At 37.1% G+C, this 20,172-nt stretch overlaps 5 protein-coding genes across 10 annotated transcripts; 2 read left to right on the top strand and 3 right to left on the bottom strand.

The window, feature by feature from the left end:
• Positions 1–89: 89 nt before the first annotated feature.
• On the bottom strand, positions 90–4,471 carry Hmt-1 (ABC transporter ATP-binding protein/permease Hmt-1). Its single transcript, XM_070670609.1, has 12 exons — positions 4,231–4,471; positions 3,549–3,993; positions 3,251–3,450; positions 3,001–3,172; positions 2,675–2,883; positions 2,458–2,604; positions 2,140–2,363; positions 1,688–1,968; positions 1,484–1,584; positions 970–1,313; positions 725–882; positions 90–635 (listed from the first exon to the last, which is right to left on the bottom strand). The coding sequence occupies exons 2-12, from the start codon at positions 3,867–3,869 to the stop codon at positions 237–239; spliced, it is 2,556 nt and encodes an 851-aa protein (XP_070526710.1). The 5' UTR covers positions 3,870–3,993; positions 4,231–4,471; the 3' UTR covers positions 90–236.
• A 1,553-nt stretch (positions 4,472–6,024) lies between these two features.
• Tango11 (transport and golgi organization 11) lies at positions 6,025–8,476 on the top strand. 6 transcript variants are annotated; one of them, XM_070670635.1, is made up of 6 exons: positions 6,025–6,174; positions 6,285–6,420; positions 6,756–6,995; positions 7,095–7,189; positions 7,259–7,407; positions 7,484–8,476. In XM_070670635.1, exons 3-6 carry the CDS (start codon positions 6,767–6,769, stop codon positions 7,689–7,691), a joined length of 681 nt encoding a protein of 226 aa, XP_070526736.1. In that variant the 5' UTR covers positions 6,025–6,174; positions 6,285–6,420; positions 6,756–6,766; the 3' UTR covers positions 7,692–8,476. The 6 variants fall into 6 exon arrangements, with proteins under 6 accessions (XP_070526736.1, XP_070526730.1, XP_070526735.1 ...); XM_070670629.1 differs by having other exon boundaries at positions 6,285–6,352; XM_070670631.1 differs by having other exon boundaries at positions 6,028–6,174; positions 6,285–6,424.
• A 425-nt stretch (positions 8,477–8,901) lies between these two features.
• On the top strand, positions 8,902–13,254 carry Ythdf (YTH domain-containing family protein). The gene is made up of 4 exons (XM_070670616.1): positions 8,902–9,498; positions 9,749–9,776; positions 10,382–12,123; positions 12,216–13,254. The coding sequence occupies exons 1-4, from the start codon at positions 9,463–9,465 to the stop codon at positions 12,255–12,257; spliced, it is 1,848 nt and encodes a 615-aa protein (XP_070526717.1). The 5' UTR covers positions 8,902–9,462; the 3' UTR covers positions 12,258–13,254.
• A 162-nt stretch (positions 13,255–13,416) lies between these two features.
• Positions 13,417–16,919, bottom strand: LOC139110521 (EF-hand domain-containing protein 1). Its single transcript, XM_070670356.1, has 5 exons — positions 16,872–16,919; positions 16,569–16,738; positions 15,814–16,136; positions 15,240–15,688; positions 13,417–15,067 (listed from the first exon to the last, which is right to left on the bottom strand). The coding sequence occupies exons 1-5, from the start codon at positions 16,917–16,919 to the stop codon at positions 14,282–14,284; spliced, it is 1,776 nt and encodes a 591-aa protein (XP_070526457.1). The 3' UTR covers positions 13,417–14,281.
• Positions 16,920–17,169: 250 nt separating this feature from the next.
• Positions 17,170–19,439, bottom strand: Napi-iii (Na[+]-dependent inorganic phosphate cotransporter type III). The gene is made up of 5 exons (XM_070670621.1): positions 19,024–19,439; positions 18,669–18,875; positions 18,369–18,579; positions 17,598–18,250; positions 17,170–17,505 (listed from the first exon to the last, which is right to left on the bottom strand). The coding sequence occupies exons 1-5, from the start codon at positions 19,225–19,227 to the stop codon at positions 17,275–17,277; spliced, it is 1,506 nt and encodes a 501-aa protein (XP_070526722.1). The 5' UTR covers positions 19,228–19,439; the 3' UTR covers positions 17,170–17,274.
• Between the last annotated feature and the right edge of the window lie 733 nt (positions 19,440–20,172).

The raw sequence follows: 20,172 nt of genomic DNA on the forward strand, positions 1-20,172 counted from the left end.
CGTGTGTCAAAGTCTATCTTTTCGACTGTAAAAATCCCAAGGATTTTATTATATTTGCAGCTTAATTACGGTAAATCAAAAGTGCACGCTTATAGGATATGAAATTTATTATGTCTTTCCTCTTGTCGCGAGACAACGCGACTCTCTCGCTGATTAATTTACACGTTATTATGCACGCTAATAATGCATTGAAAAAAATAGCGAATAATATATACATATATATATACACAATTCTATTATTCATTTTTTTTATTAATTAGGACATTATTTTCATGCGTCGAACTTGTTTCATTCTTATTTTCAAGATTATTTTCTAGCTGCGACTGCCACATCGAACGATAAACAGTATCGAGTGAAATTAATTCCTCATGTTTTCCTCTCTCAATAATCTCACCCTCATTTAAGACAAGAATTTCATCGGCATGAATTATTGTGGATAATCTATGTGCTATAATAATAGTCGTTCGTCCAGCACATACTCTATTTAATGCTGCTTGTATGTTACGCTCCGTATGCGTATCCAAAGCACTCGTAGCTTCATCAAGTAGTACTATTTTCGGGTCTTTTAATATCGTGCGTGCAATTGCGACGCGTTGCTTTTCACCACCACTTAGTTTAAGTCCTCTTTCGCCAACCTAAAAAATACAAGGAATTTAAACAGTTATTTAAGCAATTAAATAAACATGCGCGTTTCTATAAAAATCAAATCAAAAATTTGACAAACCTCTGTTTCGTATTCATTTGGAAATGTGAGAATTCTCTCGTGAATATCTGCATATTTTGCAGCAGCAATTAAATCCGCTTCCGATGCAAAAAGGTTACCATAATGAATATTATATCGTATAGTGTTGTTAAATAAAACCGTATCTTGAGGTACAATGCCTGCAAAAACGTGAAATTATCTCGATAAATATCTCATTAAAGCAAGTTCAGCTTAACAGCGATCAAAAGTATCCAATGCAAAATTACCTATATTATTTCTGAGAGATTCCTGTGTGACGGTTTTCACATTCCGTCCGTCAATTAAAATTTCACCCTGCTCCACGTCATAAAATCGAAATAGTAATCGCATTATGGTACTTTTTCCGGCACCGGATGGACCAACTATTGCTATCGTTTTTCCCGGAGGCGCAACAAAGCTGATATTTTTTAACACAAGTTTTTCATGAGTATAACCAAATGACACATTAGAAAATTCCACTTGTCCATATTCAACGTCCAGTATCTCGGCACCCGGTGCATCAATTACCTCTTGCTCCTCTCTAAATAGATCGAACATGTTTTCCATGTCGACAAAATTCTTTTGAATGGCCCTTTGAACAAAAAACAAACTATATTATCTAAAAGAAAATTAATAAATTTACCGTAACGTTTTAAGTAAAACGTGGTCAATCAATAAACTAAATTAATCAGAAATAATTATTTTTGACTGAGCTAATTTTTAGTAAATTCATACATAAAAATTTTTTTTTTAACATATTACCTGTAATATGTACCAAACCAATTTAATGGCACGTAAAGTTGTGTTATGTAACTGGCGAACAATACATAATCACCAATCGTTAAACCTTCATGGGAAACAATCTACAAATAAATTAATATAAATTAATTATTGTAAATTTTTCATACCCACAAGTAAAAATTATGTTTGAGATGATTATATTATGACTTTGATGCATGCACTTACCATATGTAAGCACAGTAACGATCCAGATAATAAACCACCACAGACAATTATATTTTGCAAAGTGTTCAAGATATTCAGGGTTATCATTGCCTTCCATTCTTGATTTTGAAAATCAAAAATCGCTAATTTATACATTGATACTTCGTAAGATTCGTTATTGAAATATTTCACTGTTTCGAAGTTCAATAAACTGTCAACACTTCGTGCTTTCTGCTTATTATCAGCTAAATTCATATACCTTTGAAATTTTGTACGCCATTCCGTAACCATAATTGTAGCAGCTAAATTAAACGTTTAGTAAAAAACAAATATTAGATAAGTATATTAAAATTTACTAGTAACAATATATCTGCTTATTTTTATAATCTCATTGGGTCTCAATAAATCGAAACCCGTAAAATCGTCCGCTTTGTAAGTAATTATCTTATTATTACGTATATTATTACACTTACCGATATAAAGAATCATAGTTATGAAAACAATGAGACCGAACCATTTGTTAAATGCACTGACAAAAAACAAAACGGCCACAATAATGTCAACAATGGTTGGAAAAATTGAAAAAAGAATATAATTAAGTAAGTTATTGATTGAATCAGTGCCACGGTCCATAACTCTCAATACTTCCCCAGTTTTCCTTCCGAGATGCCAACGCAAACTCAATCCATGTAAATGCCTTAAAAAAAAATATTTATTATTATGACAATTAATTTAATTTTGCTTGATAAACACTAAAGTAGGAATATGTTTGCTTTAAGTTTTTAACTCACTTAAATAATTCTATTTCCACTTCGCGAGTAGTATATTGTTGAATACGAATCCAAAGGAAGGACCTTAAATTATTCAACAAACCCATACCTCCTGTACCACCACCTTGCAGAAATTTGAAAGCCACATATATTAGTATTAGATCCCACCTACAACACAATGCAACAATTATTATGTAATATAACATGACGCAATTATTGTGAGTAATGAGTCGCTTACCTAAACTCCATAGGAACGATTGTAATACTATCCACAATTTTTTTATTGTAAATCGGTACATAAAGGTTTATTAAACGACCACATAACAGTAATAAAATGCAAAACATCACTTTCAATTGAAGCCAAAAATTTGACTTTGGCCATAAAAATGGTGCTAAAATTTTAATCTTATACCACAAATTTTTCCATGTAGAAACATTATCTGGTATCTATAAATATTTTAATATAAATTAATATATTTACCAAAACTATATATATATATATATATATATATATATATATATATATATATATATATATAAAATGTGTAATTATGTATTACTTACTCTCTCACGATAATATCGTGTTTGAAGATTATTTATATCATTCAAAATTTCAATAATATCACGATCGGAAGTCATATGAACAATGCCCGGAGCTCGTAAACCAAGACCAAAAATTAACATACTACAGATATATCGCAAAATGAATAAAGCCATTTCAATTTGATCTGTTACTCTGTAATACAGGAATTAAATTAATTAATTAAATTTAAAATTAAATTTATTAGAAAAATTTTTTTTAATATAAACTTACGAATTCAAGTGAAACCACCATTCGAGCTTTTCAATATTAATTAAAATCAGATTTTCAGCAACAAACGCCAACGTCCAAAAACCTAATAAAACTAATCCATGACCACTAGGTGTCACACTTGGCAATAGGCGATGTCTCTCAAGTTTCAATATATAGATTGAATATGGATAAACAATTACTGTCAATACTGTTGTTAATATCTGAAAAAAAAATTAATATTTATGCTATTAATTATCAATATAACAAATTTATTTATTTGATGTTTATTTTCAAATAACAGTACAAGCAAAATTCTCACCATATATCCATAGATCTTTCCATCATCCAATATTGTAGCTTGACAAATTATTCTAACTATACTTAAAATAGGAACCAAATACAGCAAAAATTTTTGTAAGTTATATAATTTGCTTTTTCTTGATATATATACTTCATTGCTATACTTGTGGTACATCCAAATCTGTACTGATCCAAATATAATTAAGTACAGAAAAATTATACTAGTAGATATAGTGTCCATAAAACATTTGGATATGCCATGGTCTATCCAGATATTGCTAAAAGTTACGTTTGGCGGACAAAATCCCATTGTACTTATATTGATGGATGACATTTCCATTTTATCTATTTGTAGTATTTAATATTATATCACTCAAGACTTGTTTTCTTCACAGAAAGTGCCATAACTTGTCATATTTCTTAAAGTCCTTTTGTATTCAAAATTAAATATATTTTAAATGCATCTAAAAAAATATAACATTATTATTCTTCAAGTTCATATTATTACTGTTGCTACAATGTATATAAAATATTTTTTTGCATGCAAAATAATTTTTTTTCGACGTTCTATATAAGACAAATATTAAAAAGTATTCATCTACAAGTAATCACCGTAAGTATTTAAAAAAGAAAAATACAAAATATTCTAAAGTTTAATAAAAGTGACAAATGCTTATAAATGTACATATACATATACATACATTTTTGATCGATATCAATCTTAATCTTTCAGATACTTTTCACCTGAAAATTGTACCGTCATGCCTTCCAAAACTAAAGTGCCAAAGGTCGTGAAAGTCTAACCTCCAACCAGAATCGATGAAAGCCACAGAAAGCCAACAGCACACTGAAGATTGGAACAATTACGATGTTCTTTTATTTTTATATATCACGTGATCCGTTCGTGCAGCGTGTAAAAAGTGCAGATTCTAAATGAACATCGAAGACCTCACGTGGCGGTAACACGAAACTTCGATTTCGAGCATTGAGCTGAGAAATAGAGAATACGATTCGTTAATATAATCAATGTATCAAGTGTTCTGTTTCTCGAAAGCGAACGAGTGTTGTGATAATATACCACTATTGTTACAACCCTCGCAACGACGCCCGAGCTCGCATTAATTCACGTAAATCTTTGTTTCGGTAACCGCGAATCCAAGTCTATTCTCAGTTCACAGCTTCACATCAGCGTCGTTCATTACGCTGCTACGTCGTATAATTTAAAAAAACACTCGCGATATCTGCTCTCAGAAACGAGAATACATTGATCTGAGTAAAAAAGAAACGGAGAGAAAGAGGGAGCTAAGAGAGCAAATAAATACTGTCTCGCATGATGGAGAACGTGGAACTTTCTCGGAGGTATTATTGCTTCGTTACCAGACCTCCCATCCTTGCTGGACTATGTACAGAGTGTGAAGAAAATTCTTCGAGAATTTTAATCCTTGCGTCATGTAGACTAATCTCGTGCAAATGGTATCCCTTCCATATCTGTTGTGTATATCATATCTGCATATTACATTCATGCTGCACTGCATAACAATTGCAAACTATAAACTTAAATGCATAATAATAAATATTATTAGTTTCAGGTATAGAATTTATAATAATCCGTATGAACCAAAACCTAGGAAGCCTATAGACTCATATATAAAACGTTTGGGTCTGCAATGCAACCGGCAACTTTTTCAGGTACAGAAATTAATTCTTTGAAATAAAATTAAATTTTATTGCAAAATGTTATCTGGATGTATATTATGTTTAATATGAGTAGTAAATTAAAATCGTTTCTAGTTTCTCTATGAAACAGATGATACTATAATACATTTATTTTATAGCACCTGCACATTCACAACACTACTTACAGTTTGCAGAAGAAAAAAATATCATGGAAGAAAAATACCAAAAAAAATCAATGGTGGAATATTAAAAAGAAAATTTATATTTTTGTCATATCGTTATTATTAATATATTTGTTCTGGAGCTGTAGTTTTGAATTGTGTAAAAAGATTTTTGAATACAAAAGTGAGGCTGCATATTCGTCAAAAGAGTCTATGAAACACTGTTGTACTATTGCATTTAGGATTTTGGAGTAACTTTTTTGTTTAAATGTAATGATTAAAATTATTTATAATTTTGTACTAACGTAACAATTATTGATATAATGATTACGAGGGATAGTATTTTGTTTAATGCATTAATAAGATTTTGAAAAAAAAATAAGTTACAGATCAGTATTAGAATTATATGTGGAACAAGAATAAGAAGTTGAGAAAAATAATTTAATTTAATTGACTTCTCTAATTGCCATTTGGACATCGTAATAAACGTATTGCAAACACATTTATTACTTCTCTTTTTTTAATATATATTTCTTTCAGTAAATATATTCTTAATTATTTATCTGAATATGACACAAACAAATTATTACGAAAATTAATGTTGAAATTAAAATAATACTTGATTTTGGCGCTGATTTTCAATTTTATATGGCGGTACAATTGCCAACAGGAGAGTGCACCGCTCTACGTCGTGCTCTATGCTCGAATTTCAAGTACTCCGTCAAATTCGTAACCATTCGTAACGAACATCGGCAAAGGTGCAAAGGACGAAGTTTTTATGACTAACGAACCACAGAGTGCGAGAGGGTAAATATTTTCTTTTTCACAGTGGAATACTCGTATAAACGACGCTTGTCGGTATCGCTAATAATTTATACCTCCATATGATCGCTTTGTGGATGACTATACAATGTCAGATGATTTCGGAGCAACTCGAGCCTTTGTAGTGACTCCTAACCACATATATAACGTTTGCTACGAATGAGTGAGTGATTAAAAAACGGAAAGAAAAGGACTACGTAAAATACTGATTCCGGATATCGCATCGATTATGTCTGTGAGATGTGTTAACAATGAAAAATTTTGCTTTGTTGCACCTTAATCTATTTGAAAAAAAGCACTGCCCTTTCGTAAATTGGAGTGAAGTTCACTGTGTCAAAATGTCAGGAAGAATCATTAACTTTCTTGCATTGTTATTATCTGTTACAGTTCATCACTTATACGTTGTGTTAAATTGTTAACTATTGTGTTTGAAAAACATCCCTTTTATATGTTATTTTTTTGTGACACAGATGTTTTAATATACCTAAGTATCAAAATAGCACAATGCTTTTTTTAATGTTACACCTAATTTTTATACTGCAACTGCTAACATAATAAAATTATAGTTTCAGATATAATGTCAAAGACTCACAGCCCAACACATTTTAATGGAGAAACAGACATCTTTTATGACCCAAACTTTTCTACAGATCTTAACACACGCATGCAGGTTCCTAAAAGCATTCGCGTAAATGGAGATTATCCAGATGAAGAAATTACTATTATAAATAGAGCTACATGGAATCAAATGGAACCTGACATGCAAAAATTAGAAATGCAAGTACCAGACAGGATTCTTGTTGTTGGTAAGATATATTATTTTAAATAAATTAATAATACTTCACAGTCAGCAAAAAGATATTTTATTACAGTTTTTTATTTGTATATAATATATTCATTTATAGGACAAGAGCAACATGTTGGTACCAAGGCACCACCGCCGGAAATTGTACTAGAAAATGCTGTAATGCGCACCCAGCCTGCTATAGTCAGAGTACAGGTAATGCGTTAATAAAATTAATAAGTTGATAATTAGTTATTAAATATTTGTTCTTTTTTTTGTCAACAGACACCTCCGAGAATCTTGACTCTCGATAATCATTACTTTCCGGCAGCGGATGAAGACGATCCTCTCGTGCATTCCAACGAAGTCGTAAAACCAATGGACGTAGTACCGAAAACGTATAACGCAGAAACACAGATAACAAGACATGTCAGGTACGGATATCGTCGCATTATAAAAATAGAATTTTGCAAAATATTTTATTCTTTATGTATCGTATTTTTTATATAGAGAACAAACACCTTTTAACGCTCTCGACGTCTCTCTACAACCCAGTGAGGAAATTCAACACTTACGTCGCCAAGTAGGTAAATTAAATCGTAGAGTAATGGCGCTCGAATCAGATATGCGACATCGCCATCAGAGAGATAAGATTCTGTATATTGCTACCATAGCGTATTTATTTTTAAAAGCCTTTTCCTGGGTAACCAGAAATTAATGCGAACTAATTAGAGGTGCGAAATACCGGACGTGTTAATTTCTTTGGAACAAAAAAAAAACCCAGCATCTCGAATCATTTTTACTGCATGAAAGTATAACCAAAGACTTTATCATTATATTGTACATCATATTGGCTATAAATAATAATGCAGCACACTTAATCGCGAGTATTTCTACATCGTACAACTCAAAAGAAATTACAAGTATAACGAGCACTTATCTTAAAGAAAAATCTCTCTTTATTTTAAAAGATATGAACATACTCTACTAGCTTTGACAAAAAAATATATATATGTGTGTGTGTTATTGTTAATGTATATACAGCATTCAGAGAATTAATAAAGTGGATTAACTTTCATATCATGAGTATATACCAAATGATAGTCGCATATATTAAACTCGTAAAGTATTTCAATTTTTTTTTTTTTTTTTTTTTTTTCTTATATCAATTTTAGATTTTTTTTGTTGCGCGACATCACGGAAATGGTATTTGTCGCTATATTCGATTAGTATTCGACTTATTCCTAAATAGTTTAATCTCTGTGGCCATAGCAGTTAGAATTATAATCCTAACACATATTAATTGTGACAAATGATACAATAAAGTTAAAATTATTAAATTTTATAATGTTACGATGTATAAATTATATTATTAGGAAAAGTCTGTACTTATAGTCATACATTAACAAAATCTTTACGATAAATTGTATCTTTTGTAGTTAAATTATTATATGCACTATAAATAATTGCTTTTAAAATAACAATAAAATATGTATCAACATATTTTGTAAAATCATTATTTTTTTGTCATCTAGTACAAAATGTAGTTTATTAATTTATTTTATTTTTTATAAATCTAAATAGGATTATTAATTAAAACGCATTGCCTGTATGTACAAGTTTTCCTGTAATTATTAATACTAATTGTAAGAAGTAGGAGAGAGAAATAACATGCGACGTCGTCTTAAAAGGAAAAAGAAATATGTATCTGAAGAAGATTTTTATTTCATGTTACTGTTACTATAAAAAAAAACATAATTTTTGCGTTTAAAATGTAACAAGCATGTATCCAATCCTTTAAAAAAAATGTAGAGAAAGCAAAGGAGATAATTAAAGCAACAAGGACAGATTCGTCGGTCGTCGTCGGTCAAAAATGCCGGGCCTAGAGCCATTTTGTCGGAGTATGCAAGTTGGCATCCCTGCGAGCGAACACGGGACGGGAGACGGGAGGTCAGTGCACGTCACGTAGTTGTTGCTCGAAGCCGAGGGATCCGTTCGGTGACTACGGTTGTACGCGGTGGCTTGACGTGCCGTAAGTGGAACACGCAGGTAGCGGATACACCGTCGGCGCGACTTCCGAACGGGCCGGGGGACATTTGGCGCGCGGTCCAGGCCCGGTCCTGTTCACGCTCGCTTCGCCGCCTCGACGGCCACGGCCACGTCGGGCGAACGCGCGCGCGCGCCGAGGAACAGCGGGAATCGCGGTGGAGAGCGGACGCCGTGACGGTCCCGAGTGCGCGTAGTGGCCGGGAAATCAGCCGCGGGGAAACGAGCCAGCGTACGAGAGAGAGAAAGAGCGAGACGTTCGCCGGATGCAATCGCGCCCGCAATCCCAGCCGGTGCACCCTTGACTCGACCGCCTACTTTATCCTAACGACCTAGCTCGTCCCCCTCCGATTCGGTCGCCGCCGCCGCCGCCGCCGTCGTTCGACGCCCGCCGCCGACGACGACGACGACGACACGCGAGGCAGCCGCGCGAGTCGCAGGTTATGTCAAGCGGATTGGCAGGCGCTGTCTCAAACCAGGTCAGTGTGTTGTGTTGACGCACCACGCGCCGCGTCGCGCCGTGCCGCGTCACGCCGTTACCGTTGCCGTCGTCGCCACCCGCGGTAGACGACTGACACATTCACCACTTCATCCCCTTTTCCTTCCCCCCTCACTTGCCCTCCTCCCCCAAATTTTTTTTTTCCGTGCCTTCCTCTTACTACAGTCACCTACTATCGAGGGCCGGCACTTCTCTAAAATTTGTATGTTTTTTCATGCAACGGCATGCAGCGGATGAAAGGACAAACCGGCAACCAAGGTGAGTACTCTGCCAGCGACTTGCGATGACAACCTACTCCCCTTGCTGTTAGTCGGCGTCCTTTGTAGAAGAAGCGCACGTTGAATGAGAGCAGCGAAGAATGAAATTTTTATTGGAAGATAATACTGTGTTGATCGTTCGGATCAGAGAAAGGTTTGATGTAGAGAAAGTCTTGTATACATTTTGAACAATGAAATAGAAGTAAAGGCCTTGTTGCCTCAGTAGTAAAAAAATTGAAGCCGGTAAAATGTTCTCCAAAATAAAAAAATTCGCTGTATAAATGATTCGAATCTATGTAGAATACGAAAAGGATATTGATTGTTCAGATTTAGTTTTTAATTTTGTACAAACGACTGTAACTGTCTAGTTAGAAGTAGATACTTATTTTTCATTTAACGAATGATCGGATGCAGTAATAAAAAAAACTGAATCACGTTACGTCGTTTTACAATGTAAGTTTATATTTAATTTGAGAGATATCAAGAATATTTTAATATTGATAATCTTTGTGAGGGACAAACAATATCTTGGCTGCTGCTTAATCGTGTGCCTAATCCCGAAATATTATTTTTAACATTGAATTAACACAGTTCTGTTTCGGACAGTGAGCAATGGTCCTAAGGAACACCAGCAGCAACAGCAAACAGAACATGCCGCTGGCGAGGACACCGGTTTCGATTCATGGCGGGGTGGCAACAATGCTCAGCATCATTCGAGTTATCCGATCGGCACCGGCGATCCGTACAGTGGATATTACGCCGGCACCTCGTTTCCCTATCAGACTTTTGGAGCTGGCGACGGCACATGGTCGAACGGCACCGATCCAGTCGCCTTCCTGTCCGGTTACGGTGGTCAAATAAGCCACGATGCGTATGGCATGGATGGCATGTTCTCGGCGTCAGCGGCGGGTGGTGGCTTCAGTGCGTTTGGCCAGCCACCGTTTAACTACTTCCATGGCAATGGTGACTTTAATACATGGGGCACACCAAGGAGGACCAAGTACGAGGACTACTATCAACCGCGCGGCAATGAAAGCTACGTTAGTCCGGCGGCGAGCGGCGGTGGTGATATCAACAAGACCATCGAGCAGCGCGTGCAGAATCTGTCGATCGGCGGCACCGGTGGCGGTGAGCTGCCGCGGCAAGATCAGCATCCCCAGCAGGCTACGGCACAGCAGATCAAGCCGGAGCCGAAGGAACCGAGAAAGATTACGTGGGCGAGCGTAGCGAGCCAACCGGCGAAGCCGGTACCACCGCTTTCGTCCTCCCAAGGAATGAAGAAGAAAGCGGGAATGCCACCACCGCCTATCGTGCCGGGCAAGCACAATATGGACATTGGTACATGGGGCGAAGGTAAGTCTTCCGCACCGCCGCCGCCTACGGCGCCTCCTCCACCGCAGGTACAGCCGCCGATTCCACCACCGCCACCGCCAGTTCAGAGGCAGCAACGACCGCAACAACCCCCGCAACCGTGCTGGAATAGACAGCCGTCTGTAGTGGCGACGGCGACGCCACCGATTCCGCAGTCGCAGGCGCAAACGCAAATTCATATGCCACCGCAGTCTCAACATCAGCAGACGCACCAGCAGCACCATCAACAGCAGCATCAAGTACAGCAGCTCCAGCAGCAGCAGCAGCAGCAGCAACTCGCCCAGAGCAATCCATCGCATCCGGTTCTCGATGAACTAAAAGTGAAGAATGATTATAATCCAGTTGAGTTTGATCAAACTGCACCTGGCGCGAGGTTTTTTGTGATCAAGTCTTATTCGGAGGATGATATTCATCGGTCCATCAAATATGAAATTTGGTGCAGCACGGAGCACGGTAATAAACGGCTGGATCAGGCTTACCGAGAAGCGAGTCGTGACGGTGCGCCGCTTTACCTATTCTTCTCCGTAAACGGATCCGGTCATTTTTGCGGCATGGCGCAAATGGTATCCCCTGTTGATTATCAGTGCAACAGTAGTGTCTGGTCCCAGGACAAATGGAAGGGCCAGTTTCGCGTCCGTTGGATATACGTGAAGGATGTTCCTAATGTGCAGCTACGACACATTAAGCTCGAGAACAATGAAAACAAGCCGGTGACCAACTCGCGAGACGCACAAGAGGTCCCGCATGCGAAAGGTGTCACCGTACTGCGTATTCTGCATACCTATCGTCACTCAACGAGCATCTTCGACGATTTCGGGCATTACGAGCGCCGGCAAGCTGAAGAGGATCAGCGTAAGGCTCCGAATCCCATACCGCATCACCATTCTTCCTCCAATCACAGAAACAGAGGACATGCTTCAGATATGTCCAGAGATCATCATCAGCACGGTCATCAGCCTCATCTGCATCAGCGCAAGGTAAATATTGAATTATCTCCAAACGAAGTTATCGCTCGCTCGCAATTATTTAATAGAATTTTTTAAATTAATTTAATTAATTTTTTTTTCAGGAACGCGGTGCTCGTGGTGGTAGAGGAGGTTCGCGCCAGTAGCGCCTGATATTGCAGAAACGTAATGACGTTGACGAGAGTAATCGATGTAAAGGAAGCACGCTACGACTAATAATCACGTCCTACTACCACTTATCTTTGCTTTCCTGGATCCACGATGAGCTTCTTCTGATTTCCTGTGAATTGAACATTCGTTGTTGACCTTGGCCGCGTTGTTCTTTCGTTGAAATGATTAATCCGATAATCAGATAACATTAGCATCGTGTCGGCATCATCGTAAAATAATATATAACCGCAATTTATGAAGAAATGAGAAAAGAAGAGAGGGGAAAGGAGAAGGATACACTATTTCGAAGAATATTTCATTAAACTCTAACGATTGTAAAGCATATAGTGTGGTGTTGCGTGCTATTCGTCGAAAGGTGTTTTTGAAACGTACAAATCATGAAACAGGACAGAAGACAGGAAGAATGAGAAGAGGGAGAGGGGAAAGGGAAAGAAAGAAAATGCGGTATAGAAGAGAAAAAAAAAATAAAAATAAAATAAAACTGTAACATGTGGACTAATCATTGTATAATGCTTAAACTTTTGTTGAAAATGAAAAAAAATCTATACAAGAACATTATATTATAAACAAGTGTCATTTGGATTGGTTATATATCGTTTTAAATACCAATGAACATTCAATCTGGTGCCTGCAGCTCGACAGAAGGGTCGAATTCCCCCTTAATTGTTAATAAGGTGCAGGGGCTTGTTACAACGTTCTCAGTTGTATTTGTAATCATCATGCTTCACACAAAATGAATTATACAGAAAATTATTGACGTTTATTTTAGCGCATATTCTATAGCTGTATTGCGAATATATCATCTATTATTATATTATTCATGGACTGCAAAGAAAAATGAGTTGAGAATAATATAACGAGAAGTGAAATAATATTACAATTAATCTACTGTAATGTGCACGATGACGACGATTATTATTATTGTACTATTTGATGACATTTCATGAGATATGATTCTTAATGTTAAATGGATCTGTTTTATTTTTTTTTTTTTTTATATATATTTTTTTTTATTAGAGGATAACATCTTTGCAACGATAGCAACGTTATATTGTGAGTGATATTGAATAATATAGACAAATTCATGTTCTTTAATTAAAGAAACAGATGTTTCTTTAGCATAAATAAAAAAAAAATGCTCCGATAATATATTAAACATTTTAATTTTTAAACTTTGTACAAATTTTTAAATTAAAGAGTTTTATAAAATTTTGTTTTTAAATTTCATACAATTTTATATAAAAAATTTAAAGTATATAAAATTAGTCTATTAAAATAATCTAAATTTTTTAAATAAATTTTTTTTATTTTAATTTATACAGGATGTCCGAAATAAAACTTAGAATCGGAAAACTGTGGGAAGGGAATAAGAATTCAAGACGGAAAGTCAGATATTATTTTGTAAAATTTGTATTTATTGTCAAATAATTAATTAAAAGGTCTGAGCGAACGAGCGCAAAGAAAACTGCGAGATGGGCCGCGACAGGCAGAGTCAGCGCACGACGATAAGCTTGCGACACTTACACCTTACAGTCATCTCTTGCCGTTCACCTATCGTCGCGCCCTGATTTCGCTTATCTCCTCTAAAAAATACTCTCCTGCCGCGCCCATCTCACAACTTTCTTTACACTCGTTCGTCCAAACGTTTTAATTTGATATTCAATAATGATTACAAATTTTATAAAATAATATATAATTTTTCAGATTAAAAATTTTATTTCAGACATCTCGTATAATACTCGGCTAAAAAAAATAATTTATAATGCTTTACTTCTAACTTAAAAAAATATCAATTCTAAATTTCTTTCAAGCAAATAACTTTTTGTTAATATTATTCAGAATTGCTCTATATATATGGCAGTATTATTTTTATAAAGGACGACAAAAATTAATGTAAAATTTATTAGCAAGCTTTATAAGTTTAAATCGATGGAGAGATTAGTATCGAAAACCCCGATAAATTCATTAATGCGTTAAAATTAATTAAGCTATTAATTCTTTATGACCAATCGTCGAATTTTTTGTCGATGCATTTGTTCGCATTAATATCATCCTCCCCATTTTTCGCGATTACATCATCCACGAAAAGCTTTCGTTCATCTTCTCTTTCTTGTATTTTTTTAGTTTCAATGTCTACATCGTCCTGTAACATACCCTGCTGAAAAAAATAATTGCGCAGATTGTCCCGGACTTCCTCGCAGAACTTGTCACGGTTTGCTTCAACGTAGTGATACACAAACAGATCAGCGCCGGTAATAACGAAACGATGATTGTATACGTTAATGCGCGCGCCAATGAAGAAATCCTGTGGCGTATAGTATTCCGGATTGTCCTTCCTCGCGGACGGCTTCGGAATCAGTCTGAAGGATAAAAAACGGCCCTCTTGTCGACCAGAATTACGCTTCTCGATTTCGTTGATTTGAATGGTGCCGTCGCTCAGGCTGTACTCTAACACGAAATTACGATCTTCGTCCTCCGGATACGCAGTGTCCATTTGCGCGGAGTAACGTAATTTCTTCGGAAAGTTCATCAGATGGCGGATGACGTTCTTCTTGGGTGACATCGATGTGAACGACAAAGAGTTGCTGTATGTGTTCTCGGGAGTGCCGAGCGTCGTACAGGGTGGTACCTCGAACTTTACCGGTGACGGCACTTTCATTCTATCGAGAATCGGTATCGCATCTGGTTGTGATACACCCAACACGTTAGAGTAATATTTCCGCGTGAAAGCGTCGCAGTCGTGCAGCAGAAACCGTCGTCCGAATATAAGGATAGCTTCGCCCACCTAAAAATCAAGTAAAAACATAATTTTGACTCTTTAAAATATACAAAAACGATTTTGTTTCTTGAGCTTTGAAACTAGTCGAGTTTTTAAATTATATTTTATATTATTTGAACTATATCATCAATTAAAACGCGAGATTAAAAGTAGACCAAATTAATCAACCAGATCTTACTTTAAAATCTTGCGGCGTGCAATACTTCATCTCGAGATCTCCGTATTCCATATAGATACTCGGGTGCCAAGACGGCAGACTCTGCCAGTCCTTAGGCACGCGCATTCGTTTCAGCAGCATCGCCACGGGATCTTTACCATCGTTAGGCTTGTGAATTTCGCGAATCGCCACGGTGTTGTCCGCCAAAAAATACATCACTCGGTAGCGATCGCCGTTCCACGTGGCATCGAACGACAACACCATGCGATCGTACTCCAGGAAACGTCGCCTGGAATCATCGCCTGCTTCTCGTCTGACTTCCGTCGGTATTTCACATTTGGCATCGCGCTGCTCCGTATAAGGATCCGCAGGAAGACTCTCCTTTTCGCCGACGTCGATGCCTTGACTCGTCAGAAACTCTCTGGTAAAAGGATCGCAGTCGACGATGCGATAAACCACACCATAAATGTCTAAAAGAAACTTTTTATTTTAACATTGATATATTGCACGCATCTAAGGTAAGTGCACGGTGTTTAAAAAAATTTTTTTTTTTTTTTACTTGATCAAAGAGAGAAGAATAGATAAAGATACGTACGAACGTCTATCCCGACATTGAAATCTTTCCAGGTGAACAGATCTCCTTTGGCATTTTTTGAAATTTTGTCGCGTTTCACTAGCTTGCCTTGTTGGAAACCAGCATTCTTTACCACGGGCTCTATCACGCAAAGCGTATCGTCTTCGAGATAGTAGATAATGTCTACGTGACGAACACGATAACGTTCGTCTGGGGATTTGATAACTTCCTGGCAAAAGAAAGCCTTGAAGCGAAGACACTTTTGGGCGAACAGCGCGTGGTGTGGTACAAATTGCCGGTACGTATAGCAAGGCACTCGATTATAAATTGACGATACATCGTACCTGTTGAAAATAATAAAAATTAAATAAGGACCAGAAACTATAATAATTAATACTTTAATTAATATTTTACTTAATACTTTAATTAATATTTTACTTAATACTTTAATATTTATTCTCTGTCTCTACAAAATGATAATTATGATAATCAGCTATTTATTACTATTTCCAAGATTTAGTTGCATTAATTGAAACACAAAATCATTTTACACTTATTGACATGAATTATTTTAATTACTCAATAAATGGGAAATCATTGCGATAAAATATGATTTTACAGAACGATTCAATCGGTGAGTTAAATTTACAGTCACAATTACCGTTCATAATTGTAATAATTAATTTAATTGCCTTTGTACGTACGTCATTATTTTATAACACAGTTAACATCAATACAACACGACGATTTCAAATGGAAAGGTTCATAATACTTACTCTACAGGATCTAAACCTTTGGCATATCGGACAGACGCTGTATCCGTTAATCTCCTTCCGATGCCGTAATTGGTATCGCGTACTACAGGAAAACCGTTTAAAATGTCGAGCTTGTGCGGCAATTTGTAATCCTTGACCTTACGAAACGATGAGATTTGGTCAATACGTCGTCATCAATGCAGTCAAGGTATCAATTTTTGAATATACCCCTTAGAATCAATAACCCACGCAATATTTTAAATTATAATTTCATCAGTGATATGGAAATAGATAAAGTGGCGTTGCAATATTTAAGTTACTTACGCTAACGTCTCGGAAGGTGTATCCCGGCAGAAGGGGTAAATTTGCCATATTTCACCGACGAAATATCGTGTAAAAAGAACGTCTGTCCGGCTAGAACGCCGACATATTCACTGTCAATCGATTCACGGCTCCCTCGCTGATTTCCAGATTGAACTCTATCTCTATAACAACGCAACTGTTTATCGATTTAACCAATTAACCCCTTATCGTCGCATAGCAGTATCGCCGGTAGATAAAAGTTCACCCTCGCGGAAAGGATCGTGGTTCCACTACATGGATTTCAACAAAGCTAATGAAATTAATTTTCTTTGACCATTTATTTGTTCAGAATTTATTGACAACAGCAGTATTTGGATGGTTATTTGCGACTAAAGCGCCTTCAGTCATTCATAGCTGCAAAAGATCATAAACTAATTAATTCACGGAAAATGGCCATGCACCCGGCGGACAGGCAGCCGGCCATCGGCACGGTGATTAGCCACGCAAACGCAATATTGCGAAATAGCTTCCACGACACTCCCTCGCCGCCACGTGAGGCCCATCCTACACACACTACCGATCCCACTTTACAATGCGTCGTCGACACCGGTAGACCGACTTTGCTTGCTAACAGAACCGTCACCGCGGCACCCACCTGCCATCAAAAAGTTTATTTTTTAATTTTTTTTAAAATATTTTAGACAGAATTCTTTGAAAATAATCAACTCCGAGAATCGCGTAATTTACCTCTATAGTGAATCCGGTCGTAGGAGTAATGCGAGCCAGATCTTGACCCACAGTTCGTATGACTTTGCGTCCCCACACCCACAGTCCCGTGGAAATACCTAGGCCGCCGTACAGTAATATAAGTATAGGTGTTTCGGCTTCCTGTCGAGCCGAACCTTCTGCGTATACCGCCCAAAGTCCGATCAGTGGCCCGATCGCGTTACTAACGTCGTTGCCACCGTGTGCGAAGCTGCCGAATGTTGCAGTGAGCACTTGCAAGAATGCGAACAGCCTCGATACTTCTGGCTGCTCTTCGTCCATCATTCCGTTCATCTGCGCGTTTTCCGCGTCCGCCTGGGCGACCATCAGTAACGGGCTTTCGCTACTGTTACCGCGTAACTTCGGCGCCAGGTCGGCCTTCGCGTTACCGTTGCTACTTCCGCAAGGACCCTCCGAGATTACCGACAACGCCGTCGTCTCGTTGTTTTCTTGGCAGGGGCCGTAGTGCGCACCCATCGCCACAGCTGTCTTCTCGTCATTGCCGTTCGATTCTAACAGTATCCTCATTCTCATCCGCGGTACCACACACATGTATACAATTAATGCAGCAAATTTGCCCGCCAGCAGGGCAATTATCAAGCTAATCCACCACGGCATCTTGTCCATCATTAGTACTAACATATAAAAAAAAAAAGAAAAATTATTTTAAATAAGAAAATAATTAAAGATAGAAAAAAGTATTGCATGCAATATCGGTCACCAAAAATATATTTTCCACATTTTAATACGTACGTTTAGGTCCGTCAAGTGCAATTGACATAATATTGATAGCAACGGTCAAACCGTATACTACGGGGAGAATATGAAGACCTTGTTCAAATGGCTTGCTAGACTGGAGCACAGATTTTTTCAGAATCCAAAAAATACTAGCAGACACAATCCCGCTGAGTATAGGACTGGCAAACCAGGACGCCGCTATATGAGCGAGAGCTATCCACCTCACCTACAATATTATACAATTCATTGTTAAATTATTACATTCGTAAACGTACACTACGTAATGCAATCGTAACGCGTCGTGCTGCTACTAACCCCGGCAGTACCCCGGCACACGAGTGAAAATCCAACCGTAGCACCAACAATGGAATGCGTACCAGAAATTGGAAGTCGTAACGCGGTGGCCAATAGTAGCCAGATACCAGATCCAGCTAAACTAGATAACGCCCCTAGCATCAACTCCTTTTCGTGGCCCTCGTACAACGAAACATCCAGTATACCTTTTCGCATCGTGTCGGATACCTGCAAGTAAAAAGTAAACGGCAAAGTGAGAACAGTTTTCAGAAGCTGTAAATTTATTTCAAGATATACGTTAGCGAATCTCGCCCGGGAATCGAAGCCTAGAAAAAGCTAAGATAAATTTCACAACCGACGTAATCTCAATACGTACCTTGTATCCTATCAAAACAGCACCAGCGATCTCGAAGACAGTCGCTAAAGCACATGCTTGAATAATCGTAAGTACTCCGGCGCCGACGCTCGTCCCGAAGCTGTTGGCGACATCGTTGGCGCCGATGCCGAACGCCAAGATGAACGCCACTATAAAGCCGACCGCTACTATCCAGATTAAATTCTCATCGTACGGTATGCTCATTTTTTCGGTTCTAACTTAAACTTATTCTGCTTGAGCTTTTGATGCGTGGTAGTTGCGTGTATGCCTCTACGCAATTATCCTTCTACTACAAGTGCGCATCCATCAGAAAATTGATAGGCATAAATTATCATTCTTTTTTAGTTGTTTCATCCCTAAACGCTTCCATAACAATTAATGTCAATCGACTTTTAAGAGCCTCGTGGCAAGGAAGAGTCTTTTCTGATACAGAACGTTATATCAATACGGTGTGTAAACGCTTATCCATCAGAATATATCTTTTCTATATATACTTGGATGAATGTATATATATATAATTCTTTTATAATATAATAATGTATCTATATTTTTTTCATTGTAGCCCTAATACGATCAATTCTTCAGTAGTTTTGTACATGTAGCAGAGGTAGTGTTTTGGCGCAGCACCTGATCTATCTAACATCGTGATTTCATCGCACATTCGTACGTCAACGATGCACAACTGTGTCGAGTTAATTTACTCGAAAAAAAAAAAAAAAGCGCAGATGGTTACTGGCTGACTGTTCTTGCAACGATCGTTATGTTCCTGGGATCGAGATTGTGACGCACAATCTTCGTGTCTTCTTGATGCTCCTCTATCAGCCTTTTTCGTCGTGTGAAACACACCGGTCGCTGTATTCCCCGCATCTGTACAAATTGCACAAAATATTTTATTATCTCATCCACAAGGTACCGTATATAAATTTCTATTAATATTATAATCCCGAAAGATTTCCAGGGAGCCAAAATTTATATTTTATATTTATATTTAATAAGAATTGTCTTTTTTGTTTAATCATAATTATTTTTTTCGATTAATCTTTTCAGAAAAATTTAAAACTTAAGATTTTTGCAGAATTAAAATTTTAAAAGAATATATTTCAAGTTTTATTTAAAAGAATAAGTATTAAAAAAAAATTGCGTATGTCT

Source organism: Cardiocondyla obscurior, linkage group LG21, assembly GCF_019399895.1.
Source record: "Cardiocondyla obscurior isolate alpha-2009 linkage group LG21, Cobs3.1, whole genome shotgun sequence".
NCBI classification, from domain to species: domain Eukaryota; kingdom Metazoa; phylum Arthropoda; class Insecta; order Hymenoptera; family Formicidae; genus Cardiocondyla; species Cardiocondyla obscurior.